Raw genomic sequence first — 19,737 nt, forward strand, 5'->3', positions numbered from 1 at the left:
TCGTATGTTTTGTTGTTTGTTGCCTTAGTCTTAACGCATTGTTTAGAATGCGTTCTGTTTGATTCTTTGTTGCGTTTGTCTCTTTCACTGTTTTGTATGTATTCTGTTTGATTGTTTGTCGCGTTAGTGTCTCGCGAACTGTTTTGTATGTGTTCTGTTTCATTGTTTGTCACGTTAGTGCCTCGCGCACTGTTTTGTGTATTCTGTTTGATTGTTTGTTACGTTAGTGTCTCGCGCATTGTTTTGTATGTGTTCTGTTTGATTATTTGTCACGTTAATGTCTCGCTCACTGTTTTGTATGTGTTCTGTTAACTGTTTGTCAAGTTAGTGTCTCGCGCACTATTTTGTATGTGTTCTGTTGACTGTTTGTTACGTTAGTGTCTCGCGCACTGTTTTGTATATGGTCTGTTGACTGTTTGTTACGTTAGTGTCTCGCGCACTGTTTTGTATGTGTTCTGTTGACTGTTTGTTACGTTTGTGTCTCGCGCACTGTTTTGTATGTGTTCTGTTGACTGTTTGTCACGTTAGTGTCTCGCGCACTGTTTTGTATATGGTCTGTTGAGTGTTTGTTACGTTAGTGTCTCGCGCACTGTTTTGTATATGGTCTGTTGACTGTTTGTTACGTTAGTGTTTCGCGCACTGTTTTGTATGTGTTCTGTTGACTGTTTGTCACGTTAGTGTCTCGCGCACTGTTTTGTATATGGTCTGTTGAGTGTTTGTTACGTTAGTGTCTCGCGCACTGTTTTGTATGTGTTCTGTTGACTGTTTGTTACGTTTGTGTCTCGCGCACTGTTTTGTATGTGTTCTGTTTGATTGTTTGTCACGTAAGTGACTTATGCACTGGTTTCATTGTGTTTTGTTTGATTGTTAATATGGACAATTTCATACCCCTACCCCAGTGCGACATTTGATTTGTTTTTTTCTCGCTATAGTGGACACTCAAATACTTCGTCCACGATCCTGACTCACATAATATAAATCGACATTACGATAAAGGAAAGTAAAGAAACCATTCTTGAATAGGCTGCGGTCGGATCTTTTTATGGTTCATGAGGCCACCTTAGAAACTCCATCTTTTTTGCAGTTACATATTATTTCATATGCCTGTACCGGGTGACAAAGAAGGGCAAGAACCAAACTATAATCTATAGTTTGAATTGGTTTTTCACTTGTTTCGCTCCTAATGAGCCCTCAGGGTCCCGGCTGTCAGTGCCGGTTTGAACATGACTTTCTCAATTCCGTTTGTCATCATAACTTCTCCATTCAAAGAGGTTTTGTCATTTATTTTAAGTGCTTACTCTGTCTTGAACAAGGGAAAAAGTACCTTTAATCTAAAAATGACTTCATCTTACAGGTATTTCAGTCACCAAGAGTTACGTGACTTGTTCACACTGGAAGATCCTCATCATTCAAAAACGCAACTACAGCTTGATCAGATGCACTCGAAACACAGGAAAACTGACAATGAACTGGAAAAACATATTAAGTTTTTACACACCTTAAGTGAGTAACTGAAAGTAAACAATTCCTTATAGATACTTGTTAACTATTCCACCTTAAAAACGTTTCATGAAATTTAGACCGTTTACCGATCCTCTTTATAAAGATCTCTCATTCACTAACAATACATGCACGGTGGCAATTTTGACGGGCATGAATTGGGGCATGTCAAATCTGTAGCATCTACTTTGGAGTGTGGGATCTGGGTTCTTTAGGAATGGAGGTCGTTTTACGTGAATTGTCGGGCCAGCTACGTTCCTTGAATTTGTCTCTTCTGAATTGTGAACGTCATTTGCTATTTTATCATTATTTTTCAATGTCCTTGATCTCTTTCTTTGAAAGAATTGAGAAATTATTTAGCCCGTGGATTAGGGAACAAATAGTGCCCCATTTAAGGGGAGTAACAGTTTACTTTCAGCCATTACCTTCATTGAATTTTAATAAAGTGTTGCCTTTCTACAGACATATTCGGTATTTCTGACCATGATCTGATGTATTCTCATGAAGATGTGGAAACAGCTGATGAACATTCAGTACCAGACAGGGAGGCCATCCAAGCCAGAGTAAGTTATCCCGCTGTTTAATCTCGTCATATCAACTACTCGCTTAATTTCTTTAATATTAAGACTTCGACAAATCCCCTTTTCTTATACGTTGAGGCTGTTAATCTCTTTCCCAGCCGTGGTTGGGATGTCACGCAACGCTTTGGGGGGGGGGGGGAGGGGTGGGAAGGGGAAAGCATATTAATTAATGATAAACCAAACACATGGTACGAGGGAGACTACGAAAGCAGATCTGATGTTAGATTTTTCTCTCCTTAAGAAAAATATTTTAAAGAATACATAGTGATATTTTTCTCAGCCTGAAAGTCCCAGAGGGCTCTTCAAATGTCCCTCCATTAATACTTTTAGGCGGATTTTACCACTTGCACTGTTTTATTTTCGCACTTTTTTTTAAGGTTCTCAGAGCCCAGAATTTAGTCGCAGCTGAATCAGGATTTTCAGGACAAACTCGACCCGGTACCTTATATCCCCCATCGGGAGTCCCCAGCACCTGCCCCCGAAAGATCTCAGATAACCAGGAAAGAATAGTCATACCCCAGGGACTACGGCATTCTCTTCCTTCGAGTGAAAATACCATGACTGCCCGGCAAAAAATACAGGCGAAAATTGACAGTGAGGTGTTCATTATACCCAAACGCGACGACACGAAGAGATTTCAGCCAAGTCAGGTTTGTGAACTATACTCAAAGTTATTTGCCTTTATTAACCGAGTTGATAATGTAAATTGGCCCCCGTCAATATTTTCCACAGCTGACATCTCGAGTGTTAGCCCCTTCGTCAGAACTGACGCTCGAAACGTCGACTTTAGAAAATCTCTACTGTGGCCAGTTTACATCATCAACTCCGGTGATAAAACCAAATCATCTTATAACACACCCACTGATACAGCATCTTTACAACCTTATCCTCTATACTCGGAGTGGTTTGCATGTGATTGTTGTGACAACATCGATCTATTAGAGTTTTTAAGCCTTAAGCTTAGTCTCTGTTTTCAAAAGGCAATCATAAGTTGTGAAATATTTTCATTTTGAATGATATTTGTCGAATGATCGAATGATGGCTTACAAAAAAACATGTGGTGAACCGCACACATTGCTTCTAAGATTATTTTTTAATATTTTTCTTTTTGACCGGTTTTATTCGATTTGTTTTCATTTACTTTTGTCTTTATGCTGTCGAACCTCTCGTTACGGACACCTCTCTAAAACAGACATTTTGCTCTGTCCCTTCGGTTCACGGTTTACCCTTGAAGAGAGGCTTGTAAGAGAGAATTTTGTAATTTTGTGTTTCACAGTTGCGATGTTAACTGAATAGCTGACTTCCTCTTTTCTTCCCACCAGGCTTCAAGATCAGCACAGAATTCATCACCAGTTCTCATAGATCTTTGTTCTCCTGCAGCTCCTAAGGAGAGTTCTCCCCCTCCTGAAATGTATGCTGGGAGTATTATACACAACAGTTTCGTTTGTATTCATTTTGTTAATAGTCAACTGGAGTATTTCAATAGTTTGTTTGGGCGTAATTGTGAAACTTAAACGGTTTTCGGGGATAAACTTAACGGGACTACGTCGCTCTACGTGGAACTCGTTTCTTTTAAGAAGAAAGCTGACCTGTAACCGAGGGAAACTTTAAAGTACTTTAATAGTTCTATATTTTAGATGATTACCATAGAGGTAAGAATAAATCCAAAAGGTGCAGGTATTGACTGCTTGGTGATTTTGGAATATCAGTCCGTCAGTGTTACAGCCGTATTTCCAGAGGGTGCCATTTTGCCCCCCGCTTGTTAGCTTTACCAAAAAAGGGCCAAAATATGATTGGTTAAAAAAATTATGACTTCACGGAAATCGTTTGGGATCGCAGACGTTTTTTCGCGGGCTGGCAGAAGCGTTGATGGGAAGTAAGTCTATCACGCTGGTTATTAAAATATATGAATTGTGTGATATATTACCTGATGAATTGAGTTTCTTTCTGTTAGTATCGATGTCTCACCTGCTGTGTTGAAGAAGAACAGACGGAAAAGTATGAGTCAGAGGATTGAACTTCCGGTGATCGATGATGATGATGATGTTGATGAGGATGATGAAGAGCTAAAGGAACACGAGAGCTCACAGGATGACAACAACGACATAGATGAAGATCACGAGGAATTGGAAGGCTCTGTGCCGAGCCAGTGTCCCTCAGGGGAACATGTGTCTGATGCCATCAAGATACACAAGTGTGCATGTGTGATCAGCTCATCAGAGAGAGAGAAGTACGACTTGTGTCTCGTCAATGGAAGGTTTGTGCTGTTTGACATGATTCTTTATCATTCTAAAAATTTGCCGGAGTTAGGTTATTTTAACTCGGGTAATATTCGTGCAACTCGGATTTAACTCGGGTAATGTTCATGAAACTCGGATTTAACTCTGATGATGTTTTTGCAACTCAATTTAACTCGGGTGACGTTCGTGCTTTTTGTTAGTAGCTTATTGGATTACGATGTGCTATAAGAACGAGAAATGACAGAAAATCACGATGCGAGGACTCAAAGGAGACTGGGCGCGCAATGATAATTGGGTAGCTCGCCTCAGTCCTCTTGGTATTTTTCTTTCATTTACAGACAACTGGAACTAGAAGGCAAGGTACAGGAGGCTGTTATGCACTATATGGACGCCTTAGAATTGATGGACAGTGATTATTCTGTACATGTCAAAGTTCTGGAGCTGGCTGAGCAAATGAATTTCCAACCTCCGTTGATTGAAACAGCATAGCTTTTGATGAAGAATGCTCGATTACAGTTGGGTTAATATATCGCAACTGGTTAAAAGAGGCAATAAAGCTAAATTATTTAAAATTTAATTTTTTTTTGAAATTTTAAAATAAAAGGGAAGAAAAAAAGTGAGCAGACTATTAGAAATGTAAATCAGCTATTCTGAAAGATGAATTTGCATGTGCCGTTATGCTTCCATCTCGTGATTCTTCGTGGTTCCGCAAATCTGTGCAACTATTCCCACTGAAAACAAGTAAAGGAAAGAAGGATTGTTTAGCTATACTGCCGACCATGTAAGTTTACGCGAGGAAATTCGTTGTATAAGTATTCGTATAAAATTTACAAATTGGTTGAAAACATTCCTTCAGATTTAAAGTAAGACAATGATATATCTTTACTCAAATGAAATTATTAAAAATTTTGGGTCAATTTTTTGTAATATTTCTTTTAACTTCTTTGCTGATTGTTTATGTGTAGTGTTTGTATTTAAGCGAAGGATAGTGTCTGACTTTAACCACTTACAACCGCTTTCGGACATTACCGTCCACTTCCGGACGGTAACGTCCAATTTCGGACAAAAGCGTCTACTTTCGGAGATTTTTTTTGTACCGACTTTCAAATTTTATCGAAAACCGTTCCATTTTCCAGAAAAGTTTTATCAATTTAGAGAACGCGGGTAAAATGTCTTCGCTTGGTAAAGAAATACTGATTTCCTTCAGGTTATATTTAAGCGTTTACACATCATCCAATGGGGGTGTTGGCTGGGACTAATCTTGTACCCAGATCCTGCGGCGGCGATCATGACCCTCCAATCCAGACCATTACCAACACTTCTACTTCACGTATTGCTGAGCAACCCTTCGCCACATTTTCCTGTTCTTGACTCCTTCAGAAGCATTGTGCACATTCTTCAACATACTTGCTCTGTCAGAATTTCCCTCGACTCCTCAAAGGTGGACCCAGACTGTTGCCGCTGAAGTGAACCAAGTTTCTTGACAAGCCACTTGTATGTTTTAGTTTCTTTCTCAACAGAGTGATGCTCGCCAATGTACTTTTTAGCATTCGTTGTTATGTAGTTGCGAAGTCGAGGAGATTTCTTTAATTCTTTGGCAAGTGTGATAAATTCCTTTAAGGGAAACAACAAAGAAACATCATGGTACAATTTTCTAATGTTAAGAGTGAAGAGTACATTAGTAAAACTAGACTTCTTCAATACGTTATTTCTATTGTGGTTGGATTTTCTAGTTGATAATTTACGTCGATTTTAAGCGCAGTTAAGGCCTTTTCAAATTCTCAAGGCATCAACGATTTCTTCTGGTCATGACACCAGGTATTGTTAACTTAAGTGAGCAAAACACAACAAAATTATATACAGGCTAAAGAAAGCAAAGTTTCGATAAAGACATCATATTTAGCACAACGCCTTCAAAAAAAAGTGTTCAAAAACTGAAACCTTATATTTCTAATATGATTACAGTGACAAGCAGAATCAAGGTAACTAACAATGCAGTGGCGGATCCAGACCTCGAGCTAAGGGGGGACCCGGTTTTTTGTCGCTTGCCCTGCCGGCTTTTCTTCTTTCTGCGATTCTTTCTTTTTTTTACCCAAAATAGGGAAGGGGAGGGCGGGGCGGCCCCCCCAGGCCCCTCCCGTAGATCCGCCACTGCAATGTATGCAGAAAAAGCATAAAATCTTATTGGGCTAGGATGTGTTTCTTGAAAAACAAAATGTATAAATAGAGCAATTAGAGGCACTTTAGAAAGTCAATTCAATACTACTTTAATTACGTCACTTTTCTTTCGGGAAAAAGAAAACTTTATCTGAGTAACAAACCTCGGGTGAATTATAGAGAATACCAGTCTCTTTGTGTTTTATCACTGCAGAGTTTCCAGGAATGATTCGTGCCAGCACTGGAACACCAAGTGCCATGGACTGTTATCGGACAAAAACATAAAAAGTTAGAATATTCGAAAAGGAAAAAAGGCCTCACATTTCACCATGGCGAAAGGCCATCCGTTATGATAATTGACCGGTCTGAAGTCGTTAACGATTTACAGGAAGAAAAAAAAAGTGTGCGACTGCTTGAAAAAAATTCGTTCTTCTGTGATAACAATAATCGGATTTTTAACTAGTCACTTTTTTCTGACAATAAACTAATTACAGTGTGTGTTGAAATAAACCAATTATTTGAGTTTAATATTTAATGGCAGACGGACCAATCGGAGTTTGCGATCTATGTTTGACCACAGCTGCCTGAACCAAGACAAATCAAGCTGCGCCTGCGCTCTAAGTTCATGGCAAAAGGCAGCGCACGCGATCCTAACATTGCACGTGCGTTTCTTTTCGTCGCACGTGCTGCCTTTTGCAATGGACTTGAAGTGGAAGTGGAGTCTTAGTTCTGATGCAGTCCGTTTGCGGCGATTCAGATGATTATTACTGATTGACTAACCTCTAAAAGAGCAGATGCCATTCCTTCACTGGTTGAACTGTTTACAACAGCGAAGCAGCTTTGCATTGCTGCATGGAGATCACATGCTGGCAATGGCGGAAAAATGTGAACTCCTGGAAATCTACAAGTAATAGTTACAGTTCCAAAAGTTAGTAACCATGAAATTTAAAAACCTGAGCTGTGGTATTTATGCACTGTAGTTGGAGGAAATATATTTCATCTATATATTGGGGATTCATTTTCACATTTTTTGCCATTGCAAAATTATCTTGGAAAATTAGTAACATGAAGTTTAGTACCCCACATACGTCAAGTAACATAAAAGGGAGTGTAACAAATCTCTTCTGAGAAACCATTTAGCAGAACTGAAAATGTTACTAGTTACAGGAGTAATTAAGCCTATGGTATGAAATTTGCAAATTATGAACTCAGGTAAAGCAATGATCCTTGCAGATCAGCTGTACTTTACAGGAAATTGTAGAAAAGAAGATTGACAAAAATTTAGGCTTTGACTGGATTCAAACCCTGCCTCCCAGGCACTAGTTTGGTGTTACTAGCAAATGAGCCATGAACTCACACAATGGGAGTGAGGCACATTTCAGAGGGTTCTTCGTTCCCGAGGAGGAATCTGGAATCTAAATTAATTTCTTAATTCTTGTGTAGGATATTGTTTTATTTTGTCAAGAACACAAAACTTTCAAAATCCTTTAAATTTCAGGCCATTGACACGTTTTCTTCCTAAAAACCTTTTCTCAGTACACAGAGGTTTATTTATGTTTATATCCAGTTATTGATACCTCTGCACTTTAGATTTGATCTCTCTCGCAAATTCAGTGTCAAGCTATTAACATAAGAGAAAGAAAACAAAAGCAAACATAAAATACAAATTCATCAAGCTCTTTAAATTAAGTGCACGTGTGTTATGATGGCTGTGCAGTTAAATTAAATTAATTTAACCGGTGCTCTCTCAAGTTTAATCAGCCATTTAATGCTTTAAGCTGAGCAAATATCAATTTTTAAAGATTATGTGATGCAAGTGTTTAAAGTTTAATCATATAATTTTATGTTCACTTAAAAGTGCAGTATCCGAGTGCTGTGTCTTACACAAAATACATACCTGTGAGAAACTAAATAGGTGCATGAGTTATTTTAAGTCAAAAATATAAGGAGAGGAGGGTAAGGATTAATGAGGGTCAGAGAGACGGAGCAGGACAGAGAGGCCAGGCATGAGGGATGGATGATGGAGACATGATGAAAAAAGGAAGAGGAAGATATGCAATGGTGAGGGGTGAAGGGGGGGGGGGGGAAGGGAGAAGGGGGGAAAGGTGAGGGGTGGGTTGAAAAGGATGGAGAAGTGAAATGTGAGAAAAAGGGATGGAAAGGTGAGGGGTGGGGAGAGAAGGATGAAGAGATGAGAGGGAGGAATGGGGAAGAAGGATGTAGAAGTGCCTATTGGAAAAGAACTGAAGAAGAATGAAGAAGTAAGGGGTGGGGCAGAGGTATGGAGAGGCGGGCGATGGAGGGAGAGGAATGGAGGGGGAAGGGATGGGGAGAACAATGGAGAAGTGAGGGGCACTAGAGAAGGAGGAAAAGGTTAAGGGGGGTGAAGAGGACAGAAAAGTGAAGGGTTGGGGTGAGAGGAGAGAGAGAGAGGTAAGGGTTTGTGGGAGAGGGACAGAGAGGTAAGGAGAGGGGGGCATGGAGCAAGGATGGGGGTGGAGGAATGAGGAGTGAGGGATGGAGAGCAGAATGGGAACTGAGGGGTGAGGGGGAGTGGCATAAGAGGTGGAAAATCCCTAATCACCCCATCCCCACCCACCTGTGCTCAAGTAATTAGACCCATGTGATAAACCAACAGAGTAACAAAAAAAAAATTCCTATTGGTTTAAACAGAAACTCACCTCTGGTCCTACTATGACTAAGTGAATGCTATTGTCATCTTTATGCCATTCTAAGGGAAGAATTAATGTTCTAAGTATTATAGATGCCTCTACAACAATAATTATCAAGGAAGGTGTTAGTTGGAACAATTGACAGATAATGAACTACTTCTTTTTTCCTTCTTACAATTCCAACACATTATCAAGCTAACATGAAGTGAAAATGAAGATAATTTTCGACAATGGAAATTATGCCCTTAAAATTGAAGGGTTAAGAAAAGTCTTAACTTAACCCTCCACACCCTAACATCAGTATGCATATTCTCCATACTATTTCCCAAACATTTCCTAATGTGCTGATGAGGAGAATTTATTTCACAATCAAGAGTTCCTTGAGTTGGTAATCATTTCCTTTATTCTCATGACTGTAATGTGTGATTCAGGGGTGATGCTGTAAGGAGAAATGAGATGCTAATCACTCTCAGGGGTCAGTGGGTTTAACCATGGTACATAAACTCTGATTGGCTTGTCACACCAATGCACCAAAGCATCACACCCACCTGATATTGACTCTGCCAGATAAAGAGGGTCTTTCACTCGCCTTAAACCAGCAACCAACAAAAACACAGTCTGTAAAAACAAAATGATGTCATAAGAGGTAAACTGATTCTGATAATATACTGTTTTGGACTTCAAGGAGGCTGTATACATTAATGTGAAAAACATTAGTCAGGCCAAGATACAGCAAGAGATATTATTTTCTTTTAATCTGTTTAATGTAGTAACTGAAGATTTGCAATATTATTATGCAGTTACTTCTCGGGTCTGATTACTGAAATACCAAAATTTTAGAGAGTGAAGCTAGATTAGTGTAATTCATAAAGTAAATATATTCTTGATTAACTCACTAAGCCAGTGTGTTTGTGACTAAGGTAACCATTTGAAATTTGATGTTGTCTCTGTGCATCTAAGAAAGAAACAAAAAAACACTGATCAAACTATAAACAAAATTGAAAACAACATCAACAACAAAACAAATCCAAAACAAACATTTAATATGGCTTTAGGATATTCTTATGGTAGGGTTGAGAGCCACTCAAAAATCTCATTGGTTTTTTCACCTTCAATTGCCAACAAGGAAAAGTAAAACCAAGGTGAAACGGAACAACTTCAGATAAATGACAGAAAACTGAACTCTAGTATTAGAACACTATTATAGTTAAGTTGCAGATTATTATTTGCTCACCAATGACTTGTTTGCAGTAGTCATGGAACAGAAATCCTGAAGGCTCAACACAAACTGCTGCAAGAGTTATGAAGTGAAAGACTGATTAAGGCAATAAGTAATGACCTTTTTAGGTTCAATTTTGTTTTCAAGTTAAACATAAAAAAAATAATATGAAATGCATGCTAAACTAAACTTATGAAGCTAGATTCATTGATTACCTTGTGGCTGTAAAATTATCTTCTCTTCACAATCTGGCTGTATAGCAAAATGGAAAAAATACCAATGTTTTGTGTTGAGAAAAAAAAGAAAAACAGCACCATCTATGTGTCATAGTGAATTGTTTGACAAGAAATGTGCCCTAATCTCCATGATTGCAAAGACCATTTTTAGCATTCATTGAAAACTACTTTAATCTCTCAAATCTTAATATTAACAGATAATAATTTTATTGTTCAAAACCCACCCACAGAACCACTGCTTGATTCTTCATTGAAGAGCTGAAGGCCACAAGGTACCTGATAATAGAAATGAATGAGAACACTCAGTGGCAATAAAAGTCATGTGAGAGAGTGGAAAAGTGCATTACAATTATACTGCTTAAAATCATGATTGAGACACTTTGATTTCCTTATACATCACCTAGTGACACTTTAAATATGCTATAATGTCCCAAAGAAGTGTGAAATTATTTTTCCAGGATTTTTTGTGAAAGGACCAAACATGTCTGAAGATGCCCCCTCAAGCAAGATTTCAAAGGATGTTCAGAAATTACCAGAAGTGACTGGTAACAATAGATAGTTTGCAGTTCTTTCTCTTCCAAAGTATGTCCTTCCTTAACTGTAATAAAAAGTATGATCCATCCACTTTCACATAGCAAAATCTCTAAACAAACAAGCAAGTAAATTTGATTCTGAGTTTATCTCATTACTTTGCCTTCCTGATGGCTTTGGTCATAGTCTCAAACTTCTCCTTGTCTCTGTCATATTCATTAAGATCTGTTCCTCCAAATATGATGGCAAATGGCACTGGGCAATCTGGCAAAGGGTTAAAAAGGAAATTTTCATATCTCTTTAATTATCATATCCACTTTCTATAATTACTATGTTTAATGAGAATTGCTCAACCCATTTCTTTCAATTTATCTATCACACATTAATATTAATTGCAGTATTTACCCTTCCGTTTTTAAGATCTGTGGTTCTCCAATCTTCCTTCTATGCATTACCATGAATATTAGCAAAGAGATTAACATCTCATATCAAGATGCAACACAAAAATTCCACCCTGACTTAGTTGGGAGAAGTTGCATTTTGATGACATGTTAAATGCAGATTAACTACTGTGCAGGCAACCTTGATCAAAATTATAACAGAATCAATAATCAAATAGATTCATGACTCCTGTCTCAGATTCCCATATGAGTCTGCCTGTGTCTCAATAATGTTAGATCTTATCATCCATCAAGACAAACTCAGGTAGAAGCAAAAATTGTGTCCAGGAAGGGTGTTTTCAAAAGTTTAGTATTGGGTTAGTTTAGATACTGACTTACCTAATAATAGTCGTCCAGCTCTCCAAGCATGTATGCCGATGGCACACTGGAAACCATCAGTTTTAACAAACTTGTTTACTGACTCACTGTCTTCAAAGGATGTCACACAACGCAAGCAGCAGGCTATGTCATAATCAGTGAGACACCTCCTAGGAATTTACCAGCGAGAAAAGAAAAGATACTTTAAACTTGCAGTACCCTGAAACACATATATGTGCCTGTTTACTTTTTCTAAGCCTACAATATGTGAGATTTCCTTCTTCTCAATTTCTGAAAATTTATTTAACGTAATCACCAAAGATTATCTAAACACTTACAAAATATTTCCAAATTTGCTCTAATCATAAAAAAAAAATTGGTTTTCAGTCCCTCAAACTGAAGTAGATAAGAAATTTTTGCACTAAACTCAAAACAATATTCGATAGTTAAATATGCCATTTAGCCTGTTTATTAAACTATTTTTACATTATTTTTGAAAATAAATCTAATTTTCCGGTATATTAATCTGTTAAACTAGCTACACGAGGTTTTGACGGGCAAAGAAGTCCTGAAAAGTTCTCGTGAATCTTTAATGTCTATATTTCCCGAATACAGATACACACAGCCACGAAATTTTTGTGAGAATTGCAAACCGGTCAGCGTATGGACCTTTAGAACCGGCAGATATCTTTCAATATCTAAGGGCACTTTGATATTATTCCGCTTTATATTTTAACAAAATAAAAGCTCTTCTAATTGATAAATCTGCCGAATAGAAATATTACCTTCCCAAAATGCGACCAAAAGGTGACCTCCGATTACATATTTTCGAGGTTAATCGTTGATAGTAGTACCTGTTCGCCAACATAAAACAATTACGAACACTTTATTAGATCGCGAACACTTACCTAAGTCGATCGGCGGTGGAGAAATTTCCAGTTTCCGTCGTCAAAGACGCAAGGAACAAGATCTTCATGAATTTATGTCCAAATCTACTACCGGACAATAAACTTTTCGAGAACAAGTGTCACAAAAATATCAAGACATTGTATTTATATTACATCTAAAGTAAACAGAAATTGTTTACGTGTAAGGTGGAAATCTAAATTGGTAACCACGCGTTGGTATTTGACCCGCCCCGATCCCCGCCCCCGACTGGAACTCGTTCTTTACCAAACTCATAAAGATTCGCGGTCAAAATGGCGGATGAAAAGCTAGTAAAACATAAGGGTGGATGCCATTGTGGAAAGGTTCGATTTGAAGTGATGGCCCCAGCAATACTTCATGTGTACGACTGCAAGTAAGTTAAGACCTGGAAACTCGGATGCGAATTAGCCCATCACAAATCTATGCAGAGACAATGGATTTTAGCAGACGTTGTCACAGCTTCAAACTTTGAAACAAAAAAGTTTCAAACTTTGAAACAAGTCTAATTCACAAATATGACTAAGTTACACTCTGTGGTGTCCGCCATCTTCTTACACCCATCTCCCTGGTCTTAAAGAAAAAAAAAACTAGCTTGATGTTCTGTAGACTCTTTTTCAGTTCATTGCAAAATTAAATTTAGAATTTTTATCAGCTGATCTTTTATAATAGAGTTATCTCTCTGTCAACATGGTAAAAAAATATTATTAGGTAAGATGCTTTTTGAAGGTCTCCCATTTCCTTAATAACCTGCGGCCCCAGGTAATTTCAAATCATTGATAATACCATTGGTCTTGTTATAAATGTTAATTAACTTATAAAGAGTAGCTGAGGTTATTGACTATTTTTTTACTCTCTTGTGGATGTCAGTTTTCATTTTTGTCAAGCTGGGCAAAACAAGATTCCAAAAAATCATTTTACACCTTTTTGCTCCTTCATAACTTTCTTTTTGCTACACAGCTGCAGTATTTGCAAGAAGAAACAAAACAAGCATTTTATTGTTCCAAAGGATCATTTAAGTTTGTTAGAGGTACATACTGTTACAGCAAGTTAACAATTAATCAAACTGTTCAAAACAAGTTACATGGCTTTTTATTGTTAAAAAAATACATCTGATCTTCTTAAGTAGTCTTTACACTTGCCTTGGATGAATCTCAAATGCCTAAATTAAAACTAATGATGTGAAACACCAAAGTTATCCAATCATGTTTTTGAATAAGTTGAATATCATCGAATATTCATGTCTAATTGCAAATGGTGGTGCTGTGATAGGCTGTGATCCATAGATTGTGCTGTGAGAGCTAAGAGTTGACCAATGCCATTACTTCCATCTCTAGTATTTAAGGGGGTAATACTCTTGACAAATCAATGATATATCAGTGGATACATTTTATTTTCTCTAGGGTAAAGACAATTTAACCTGCTACACATTTAATACACATGCTGCAAAGCACCTTTTCTGCAAGACCTGTGGTGTGCAGAGTTTTTACGTCCCTCGATCTAATCCTGATGGTTATGGAGTCATGCCTCATTGTTTAGATGAGGGTACAGTGGAGGATGTTGAAGTTGAGAATTGCGATGGTCAGAATTGGGAGAAGTTTATTGCTGAAAATCCTGGAATCAAAGAGCGATCAAAAAAGGAGTGACAGAAGCTTTCCTAATGGATAACCACAGAATGATACCATCTACACTATACTGAACCTGTTCCATTAGACCAGTCACAAATCTCCATAGGGATACATTGAACAGGTCCTAAGATAACCAAACTTATTATTATATTTTTCTAATGAAATATTCCCATTAGAAGCCTATTAGTGAAGATGATGTCCAGGCCTACAGACCTGTCACATTCCTCAAAAAACTCACCTTCTATGTAGAATTATATTTAGCTAAATTTGTACACTCAAATGAAAAAATTTCTCATCAATTTCTTGGTTTCCCACACAACTTGGTTGTAATAAGAGTTTAACCCTATATCTACCCTGATTTAGCAAGACAGAATTTCTCCTTACAATATCAATACAACTGATATCAAGAAGACAAGTGATGAGAATAAAGAAAAATATCAGTTAGAGGAATATTATTTGATCCAGTGCCAAATTCTCTGAATTTATTTCATGAGAATTGTGTAGCAGACAGTGAGGGGAATTGCTTATGAGATCTTAAGAGTGAAAGTGTTAACAAGAAGTTGCAATATAAAAGGTCCCATGATAAGTTACATCTATACATCCTTGCAGCAAAAAGGATGTTGTTGATGATAAGTTACCTAATGAAGTTGGAACTACTCCACATTTTCTGTGAGATTTCTTGCCTTTGGATGTTCATCAAGGTATCTTTCCCATTTCTGCCAGTCTAAAGCATCACATGGAACAACCTCTGCATTCTTTCTAGTTTCTTCTTCATCCAAACACTGCAGTGAAATGCCACGTCCCTCAGGATTTGAGCGAGGTTGGTAGAATGGGTGGATACCACAAGTGGAGCAAAAGTAGTGTTTAGCTTGGTGGGTGTTGAAGGTATAACAAGATATATGCCCCTCTCCCTTGGAAGAAAAAAATGATGATAATGAAGGGATGATTCGCTGATGAGTGTAAAAGCTGGGAAAGCAAAAAAAAAAACACAAGGGAGGACTCCCCTCACCCATCATTTATCACTCTATCCCAGACCCCCAACTATTTTTCCCTCTTGCTTTCTTGTTTGTCTCTACAGACTGAGATCCTGACTGTTAAAAGTCTCCCTTTTAACATTCAAGGTTGCTAGGAAATTATGATCTATTCCAAATACAATTTTTGTCAACATAATCTGATGAAAGGGATGATAGTTTATCTGTTTATAAAAAAATGTGCCTGTCAAGGCTGTAAAAGCCAGGTGTTTATATTTGGGTCAAGAAACTGGTTGACAAGCATGAGCTGATTTGAGATCGAAGTTTCTGATCTGCACTGCAGGGGTGTAAATCATGTCCACTGAAAGAAAGTTGACGGGAATAAACTCAGGACAGTTTCAGGAAAGTTACGTGCAAATGAGTTTGAATGTATCAGGTAAAGCTCATTTGCACCCTGAAAATACAACACTAAGGGCTTATGAATACTTGATGGAGGGGGTAAGCTGCCAAGGAGACCCCTCAGGGAGACTTGAATCAGGGGTGGAGGGAGAACTTTCAATTTGTTATTATACCTACGCATCATTTAGCTTCATGAACTGGAGGAAACCTTCATACCTGTGTCAATTTAAAATTTTCTTTTGGAAGCCAGACGAGAAACATCCCTTTTTTCACACAAATGGTACAGCTGATGACAAAATTAACAGTTAGAGACATATTATGTTCACGATCTGCTCCAATAAAGTCAAAAAATAGCTTGTATTACTTGCAGTCGTAAGCCTTCAGCACAGGTTTAGCTAAGACCTCGAAGCGAACTCTTCCACAATGACATCCTCCGGTGTGTCTAACAAGATTAACCGACATGAGCTACTAGTACTTAAGAGAATTCAACCCGAACTTCTTTGCCACGGTATTAAACTATTTTGTGTTGGCTTCGCGGTCGGGCCAGTCCCTAAGACGGGCCGGATGTCACGCAATTTGTCACGCAACCGAAATATCTGTTATTTCAACATTATAGTGATTCTTTTTACAACTGTAAAGCCAATCCCGGAAGTTTAAATGGCCTATTTTTAAGACGTTATTCATTGACGCGACTGTGACCTAGGTGATGAGCAGGATTTAATGGGAAATTTGTGTTTTGTAATTCACCTGGTTGGGGACAACGCTGCAACACATTTGTTATCTAAGCTCGGACTTGTTTCTAATCTCCTTTCCTAGGTGGAAGCAGTTGGATTCATCGTGAATGTAACCTCCTGAACCTCCTCTACAACATAGCGCATGCTTTTTCTCTCTCTAGGGTAATGAAAACCCTAAGTAACTTGCTATAAATTCAATACACATACTGCCAAAATGACTGACACAGGTCTTCCTACCAAATTACCGCATAACGATATACCATCTACACTATACTGAACCTGTTCCATTAAATTGATCACAAATGACCATATGAGTACATTAAACAGTTCCTCAGTTAACAAAACTTAGTATTGTAAGTATTTAGTGTAATATTCCCTCAAAATTAACAGAGATGATGTCGGTGCTAGCAGGCCTGTGGCATTCTGCAGATGCTGCTACGTTACCTGCTACGTTAAATATTTTTTTGTTAAATTGTACACGCAAATTATACAATATAACACAGTATTTCTTGTGTTGAGATTTCTGTTAACTTATCTTTCCTTTACAACTTGGTTGTACAAGTAGTTTACCCCTCCAAACTAACACAAGAATGGGTCAAAGTCAATATGTGAGCAACTGTGCACCACCCCTCCCTTAACACAGCAACAGTCAACTGATTACAACTTAGGGTTAAAGTTGGGTTTGGGGAGGGGTAGGTGCACAGTTGGTCAGATTCTGTCATTGATTCATGAGAATTGCATAGCATGCAGTAAAGAGAATTACTGATGAGATCTTGAGAATGAATGGGTTAACAGGAAGTTGTATGTCAGCTAACAGTAAGCTATTGATGATAATTCATCAACAACTGAATTAATTAAAATTGAATACTACTCCACATTTTCAGTGAGATTTCGGGCTTTTGGATGTTCATTAAGGTACTGTTCCCACTTCTCCCAGTTTGTAGCATCACATGGAACAACTTCTGCTTTCTTTTTAGTTTCTTCTTCATCCAAACACTGCAGTGAAATGCCACGTGCCTCAGGATTAGTGCGAGGTTGGTAGAATGGGTGGATGCCACAAGAGGAGCAAAAGTAGTGCTTAGCTTGGTGGGTGTTGAAAGTGTAACAGGATATATGCTCTCCTCCCTTGGAAGAAAAAGAAAGTAATGAGAATGATGACAATGTAGGGATGATAAGGGATTGAATTTAAAGTCAACCAAGAGATATTACAAGGGGGGGGGGGGGGGGAAGGACTATCAAGAGGAAAGCAAGGATTCTCCCCTTGCCCCCTTACACATCCTTTTTCACTCCTTTCCAGACCCCCACCCATTTTTGCTTAATTGCTTTTTTGTTCGTTTATGGTGACTGAGAACCTGACTTTAAATAGTCTCCCTATGAACATCCAATGTCCTTGTAAAGGTATAATCACTTTAAAAGAATTATCTCTATATGATTTGTTGAAGGCAATGATGCTTGAACTAGTTTTGAAAAAATGTTGTAGTCAAGGCTGTTCTGACGTTCTGTGGGCATGAGAATCACGCTTTAGTTGCAGAGAATACCCCTGGTACAATCACAAGATTGTTATGTGCAAAGAGAGTTGGAATTTATCAAGTATAGCTTATTATGGAAATAAAACAACAACACAGAAAATACTTCGAGTTTAAAAAAAACTTAATGAAAGGGGTAATCTCCAGGAGGAACCCCTCTGGGGGGCTTGTATTGGGGGTGGAGTTGGGGCTTACCTAATTATGTCAACCGGTCACTTTGCATGATGCACTGGTGAAATTCTTCATACCTGCGTTAGTTTGAAATATTCCTTTGGGAGACAGACGAGAAGCATCCCTTTTTTCACACAAATGGTACAGCTGATGACAATTATGAAAAATTAGAGGTAGATTATGTACAAAACCCACTCCGTTACATGTCAAATCTAAAAAAACTTAAAAATAGCGTCCTCTTACTTGCAATCGTAAGCCTTCAGCACGGGTTTAGCTAAGATCTCGAAGCGAACTCTTCCACAGTGACATCCTCCGGTGTGTTTAACAAGATCAGCAGACATGATTTACAAGAAATTAGGAGGACTCACCTCAAAATTCTTCGCCTCGGTTACTAGTTTACGTTGGCTATGCATCCGGGCCACTAGTAACTCACGCAATCTGTTTTAGCTAAAATAAGTCACGCAACGAAATTACTTGTCGACTGAAGTTATAGCTGTTTTCACGCAGGCGTTCCTTGACGTGATTTGAATTAGGTGAAAAGTAGGATATATAGAGTAATTTGCTCTATTAAAAAGACAAAAATAAAATAAAAGAATTTGAAATTGCTTTGAATGGAAAATTTCGCAGCAGTACATTGTTTAACTGAATTGCGGATTGTTTCTTATCTCTTCTATCTTAAGGAAGCTGGTCGACTCATCGTGAATTTTCAAAAATCCTTTATAATACAGCACACCGCGCTTGTCCTATCTAATTTTCATTTTGCCATCAAGGTATATCTAACAGATGCCGTGTTGCCTGGTCTGTAAGAGATCACCGATGACGTCAAAATGTGGCAAGAACTGAGAAGGTGGCGCAGCAGGAAGGGGAGAGGAGGCTGGGAACGTTTGGGGTGGGTGAGGGAGGGGAGGCTTAAAAGCAAGATCGTGACATCTTGTTCAAATCAACTTCAGTCAATAATTTACAAACTCGGGTTATGAATTGATAATAAGTTTCAAACAAATTACTTCAAATTTGCAAACTTTAGAAGGGGAAAACTCATTTTTTTTTTAAAAAAAGGTCACAAACATAGGTCTAATAGCTGTACATACAAGTGATAAATTCTTTCCTGAGGGGAAATCAACTTCAGCAAAATGAAAATTTAGGTCTTGTGACTTAAAAACAATAACCAAAAAATACCTTTTTCTTGCTCAAAAGGGTATTGAGTTTTTGCAATTTTTTCAACAAAATACAGTACTTCCATCTGTTACCCTGTACATAAAACAAAGTGAAAAGAACATTTTTGTCCAAGTATTATTTATTTTCAAACATCCAAAACCAATTTTAAAAAAATATCACATCAATGTACAGATGGCAAGCCAGCATTTAAGTCATCACGTGGGGAACCAGAGACCCAAAAACTAATAGCTATCAGTAACAGTATCAGAGTCTTCTTCTCAGAGTGTGGCTTAAAATAAATAATCACCTCCAACTATATAAACAATGAAAATACT

At 38.0% G+C, this 19,737-nt stretch overlaps 5 protein-coding genes across 5 annotated transcripts in view; 2 read left to right on the top strand and 3 right to left on the bottom strand.

The window, feature by feature from the left end:
• LOC131782547 (DNA excision repair protein ERCC-6-like) overlaps nucleotides 1-5,185 on the top strand; it is a 15,380-nt gene extending 10,195 nt beyond the window's left edge. The window contains exons 17-22 of the mRNA XM_059099289.2: nucleotides 1,355-1,503; nucleotides 1,963-2,063; nucleotides 2,459-2,731; nucleotides 3,404-3,492; nucleotides 4,036-4,338; nucleotides 4,660-5,185. Of these exons, the coding sequence (XP_058955272.2) occupies nucleotides 1,355-1,503; nucleotides 1,963-2,063; nucleotides 2,459-2,731; nucleotides 3,404-3,492; nucleotides 4,036-4,338; nucleotides 4,660-4,810 (1,066 nt within the window). The 3' untranslated portion in view covers nucleotides 4,811-5,185. The remainder of the gene's footprint in view (nucleotides 1-1,354; nucleotides 1,504-1,962; nucleotides 2,064-2,458; nucleotides 2,732-3,403; nucleotides 3,493-4,035; nucleotides 4,339-4,659) is intronic.
• On the bottom strand, nucleotides 5,179-12,975 carry LOC131782548 (glycosyltransferase 1 domain-containing protein 1). Its single transcript, XM_059099291.2, has 13 exons — nucleotides 12,803-12,975; nucleotides 11,916-12,064; nucleotides 11,295-11,400; nucleotides 10,830-10,881; nucleotides 10,585-10,621; nucleotides 10,385-10,441; nucleotides 10,047-10,105; nucleotides 9,699-9,768; nucleotides 9,160-9,209; nucleotides 8,056-8,099; nucleotides 7,259-7,379; nucleotides 6,643-6,741; nucleotides 5,179-5,935 (listed from the first exon to the last, which is right to left on the bottom strand). Exons 1-13 carry the CDS (start codon nucleotides 12,868-12,870, stop codon nucleotides 5,720-5,722), a joined length of 1,128 nt encoding a protein of 375 aa, XP_058955274.2. The 5' UTR covers nucleotides 12,871-12,975; the 3' UTR covers nucleotides 5,179-5,719.
• Nucleotides 12,976-13,060: 85 nt separating this feature from the next.
• On the top strand, nucleotides 13,061-15,068 carry LOC131782510 (centromere protein V-like). Its single transcript, XM_059099246.2, has 3 exons — nucleotides 13,061-13,194; nucleotides 13,779-13,848; nucleotides 14,222-15,068. Exons 1-3 carry the CDS (start codon nucleotides 13,094-13,096, stop codon nucleotides 14,462-14,464), a joined length of 414 nt encoding a protein of 137 aa, XP_058955229.2. The 5' UTR covers nucleotides 13,061-13,093; the 3' UTR covers nucleotides 14,465-15,068.
• Nucleotides 13,806-16,319, bottom strand: LOC131782508 (centromere protein V-like). The gene is made up of 4 exons (XM_059099244.2): nucleotides 16,181-16,319; nucleotides 16,033-16,102; nucleotides 15,085-15,357; nucleotides 13,806-14,432 (listed from the first exon to the last, which is right to left on the bottom strand). Exons 1-3 carry the CDS (start codon nucleotides 16,276-16,278, stop codon nucleotides 15,100-15,102), a joined length of 426 nt encoding a protein of 141 aa, XP_058955227.1. The 5' UTR covers nucleotides 16,279-16,319; the 3' UTR covers nucleotides 13,806-14,432; nucleotides 15,085-15,099.
• Nucleotides 16,320-17,416: 1,097 nt separating this feature from the next.
• Nucleotides 17,417-18,664, bottom strand: LOC131782509 (centromere protein V). The gene is made up of 3 exons (XM_059099245.2): nucleotides 18,491-18,664; nucleotides 18,325-18,394; nucleotides 17,417-17,675 (listed from the first exon to the last, which is right to left on the bottom strand). Exons 1-3 carry the CDS (start codon nucleotides 18,586-18,588, stop codon nucleotides 17,418-17,420), a joined length of 426 nt encoding a protein of 141 aa, XP_058955228.1. The 5' UTR covers nucleotides 18,589-18,664; the 3' UTR covers nucleotide 17,417.
• Between the last annotated feature and the right edge of the window lie 1,073 nt (nucleotides 18,665-19,737).

The sequence above is a fragment of the Pocillopora verrucosa genome, chromosome 2, assembly GCF_036669915.1.
Source record: "Pocillopora verrucosa isolate sample1 chromosome 2, ASM3666991v2, whole genome shotgun sequence".
Lineage (NCBI taxonomy): Eukaryota > Metazoa > Cnidaria > Anthozoa > Scleractinia > Pocilloporidae > Pocillopora > Pocillopora verrucosa.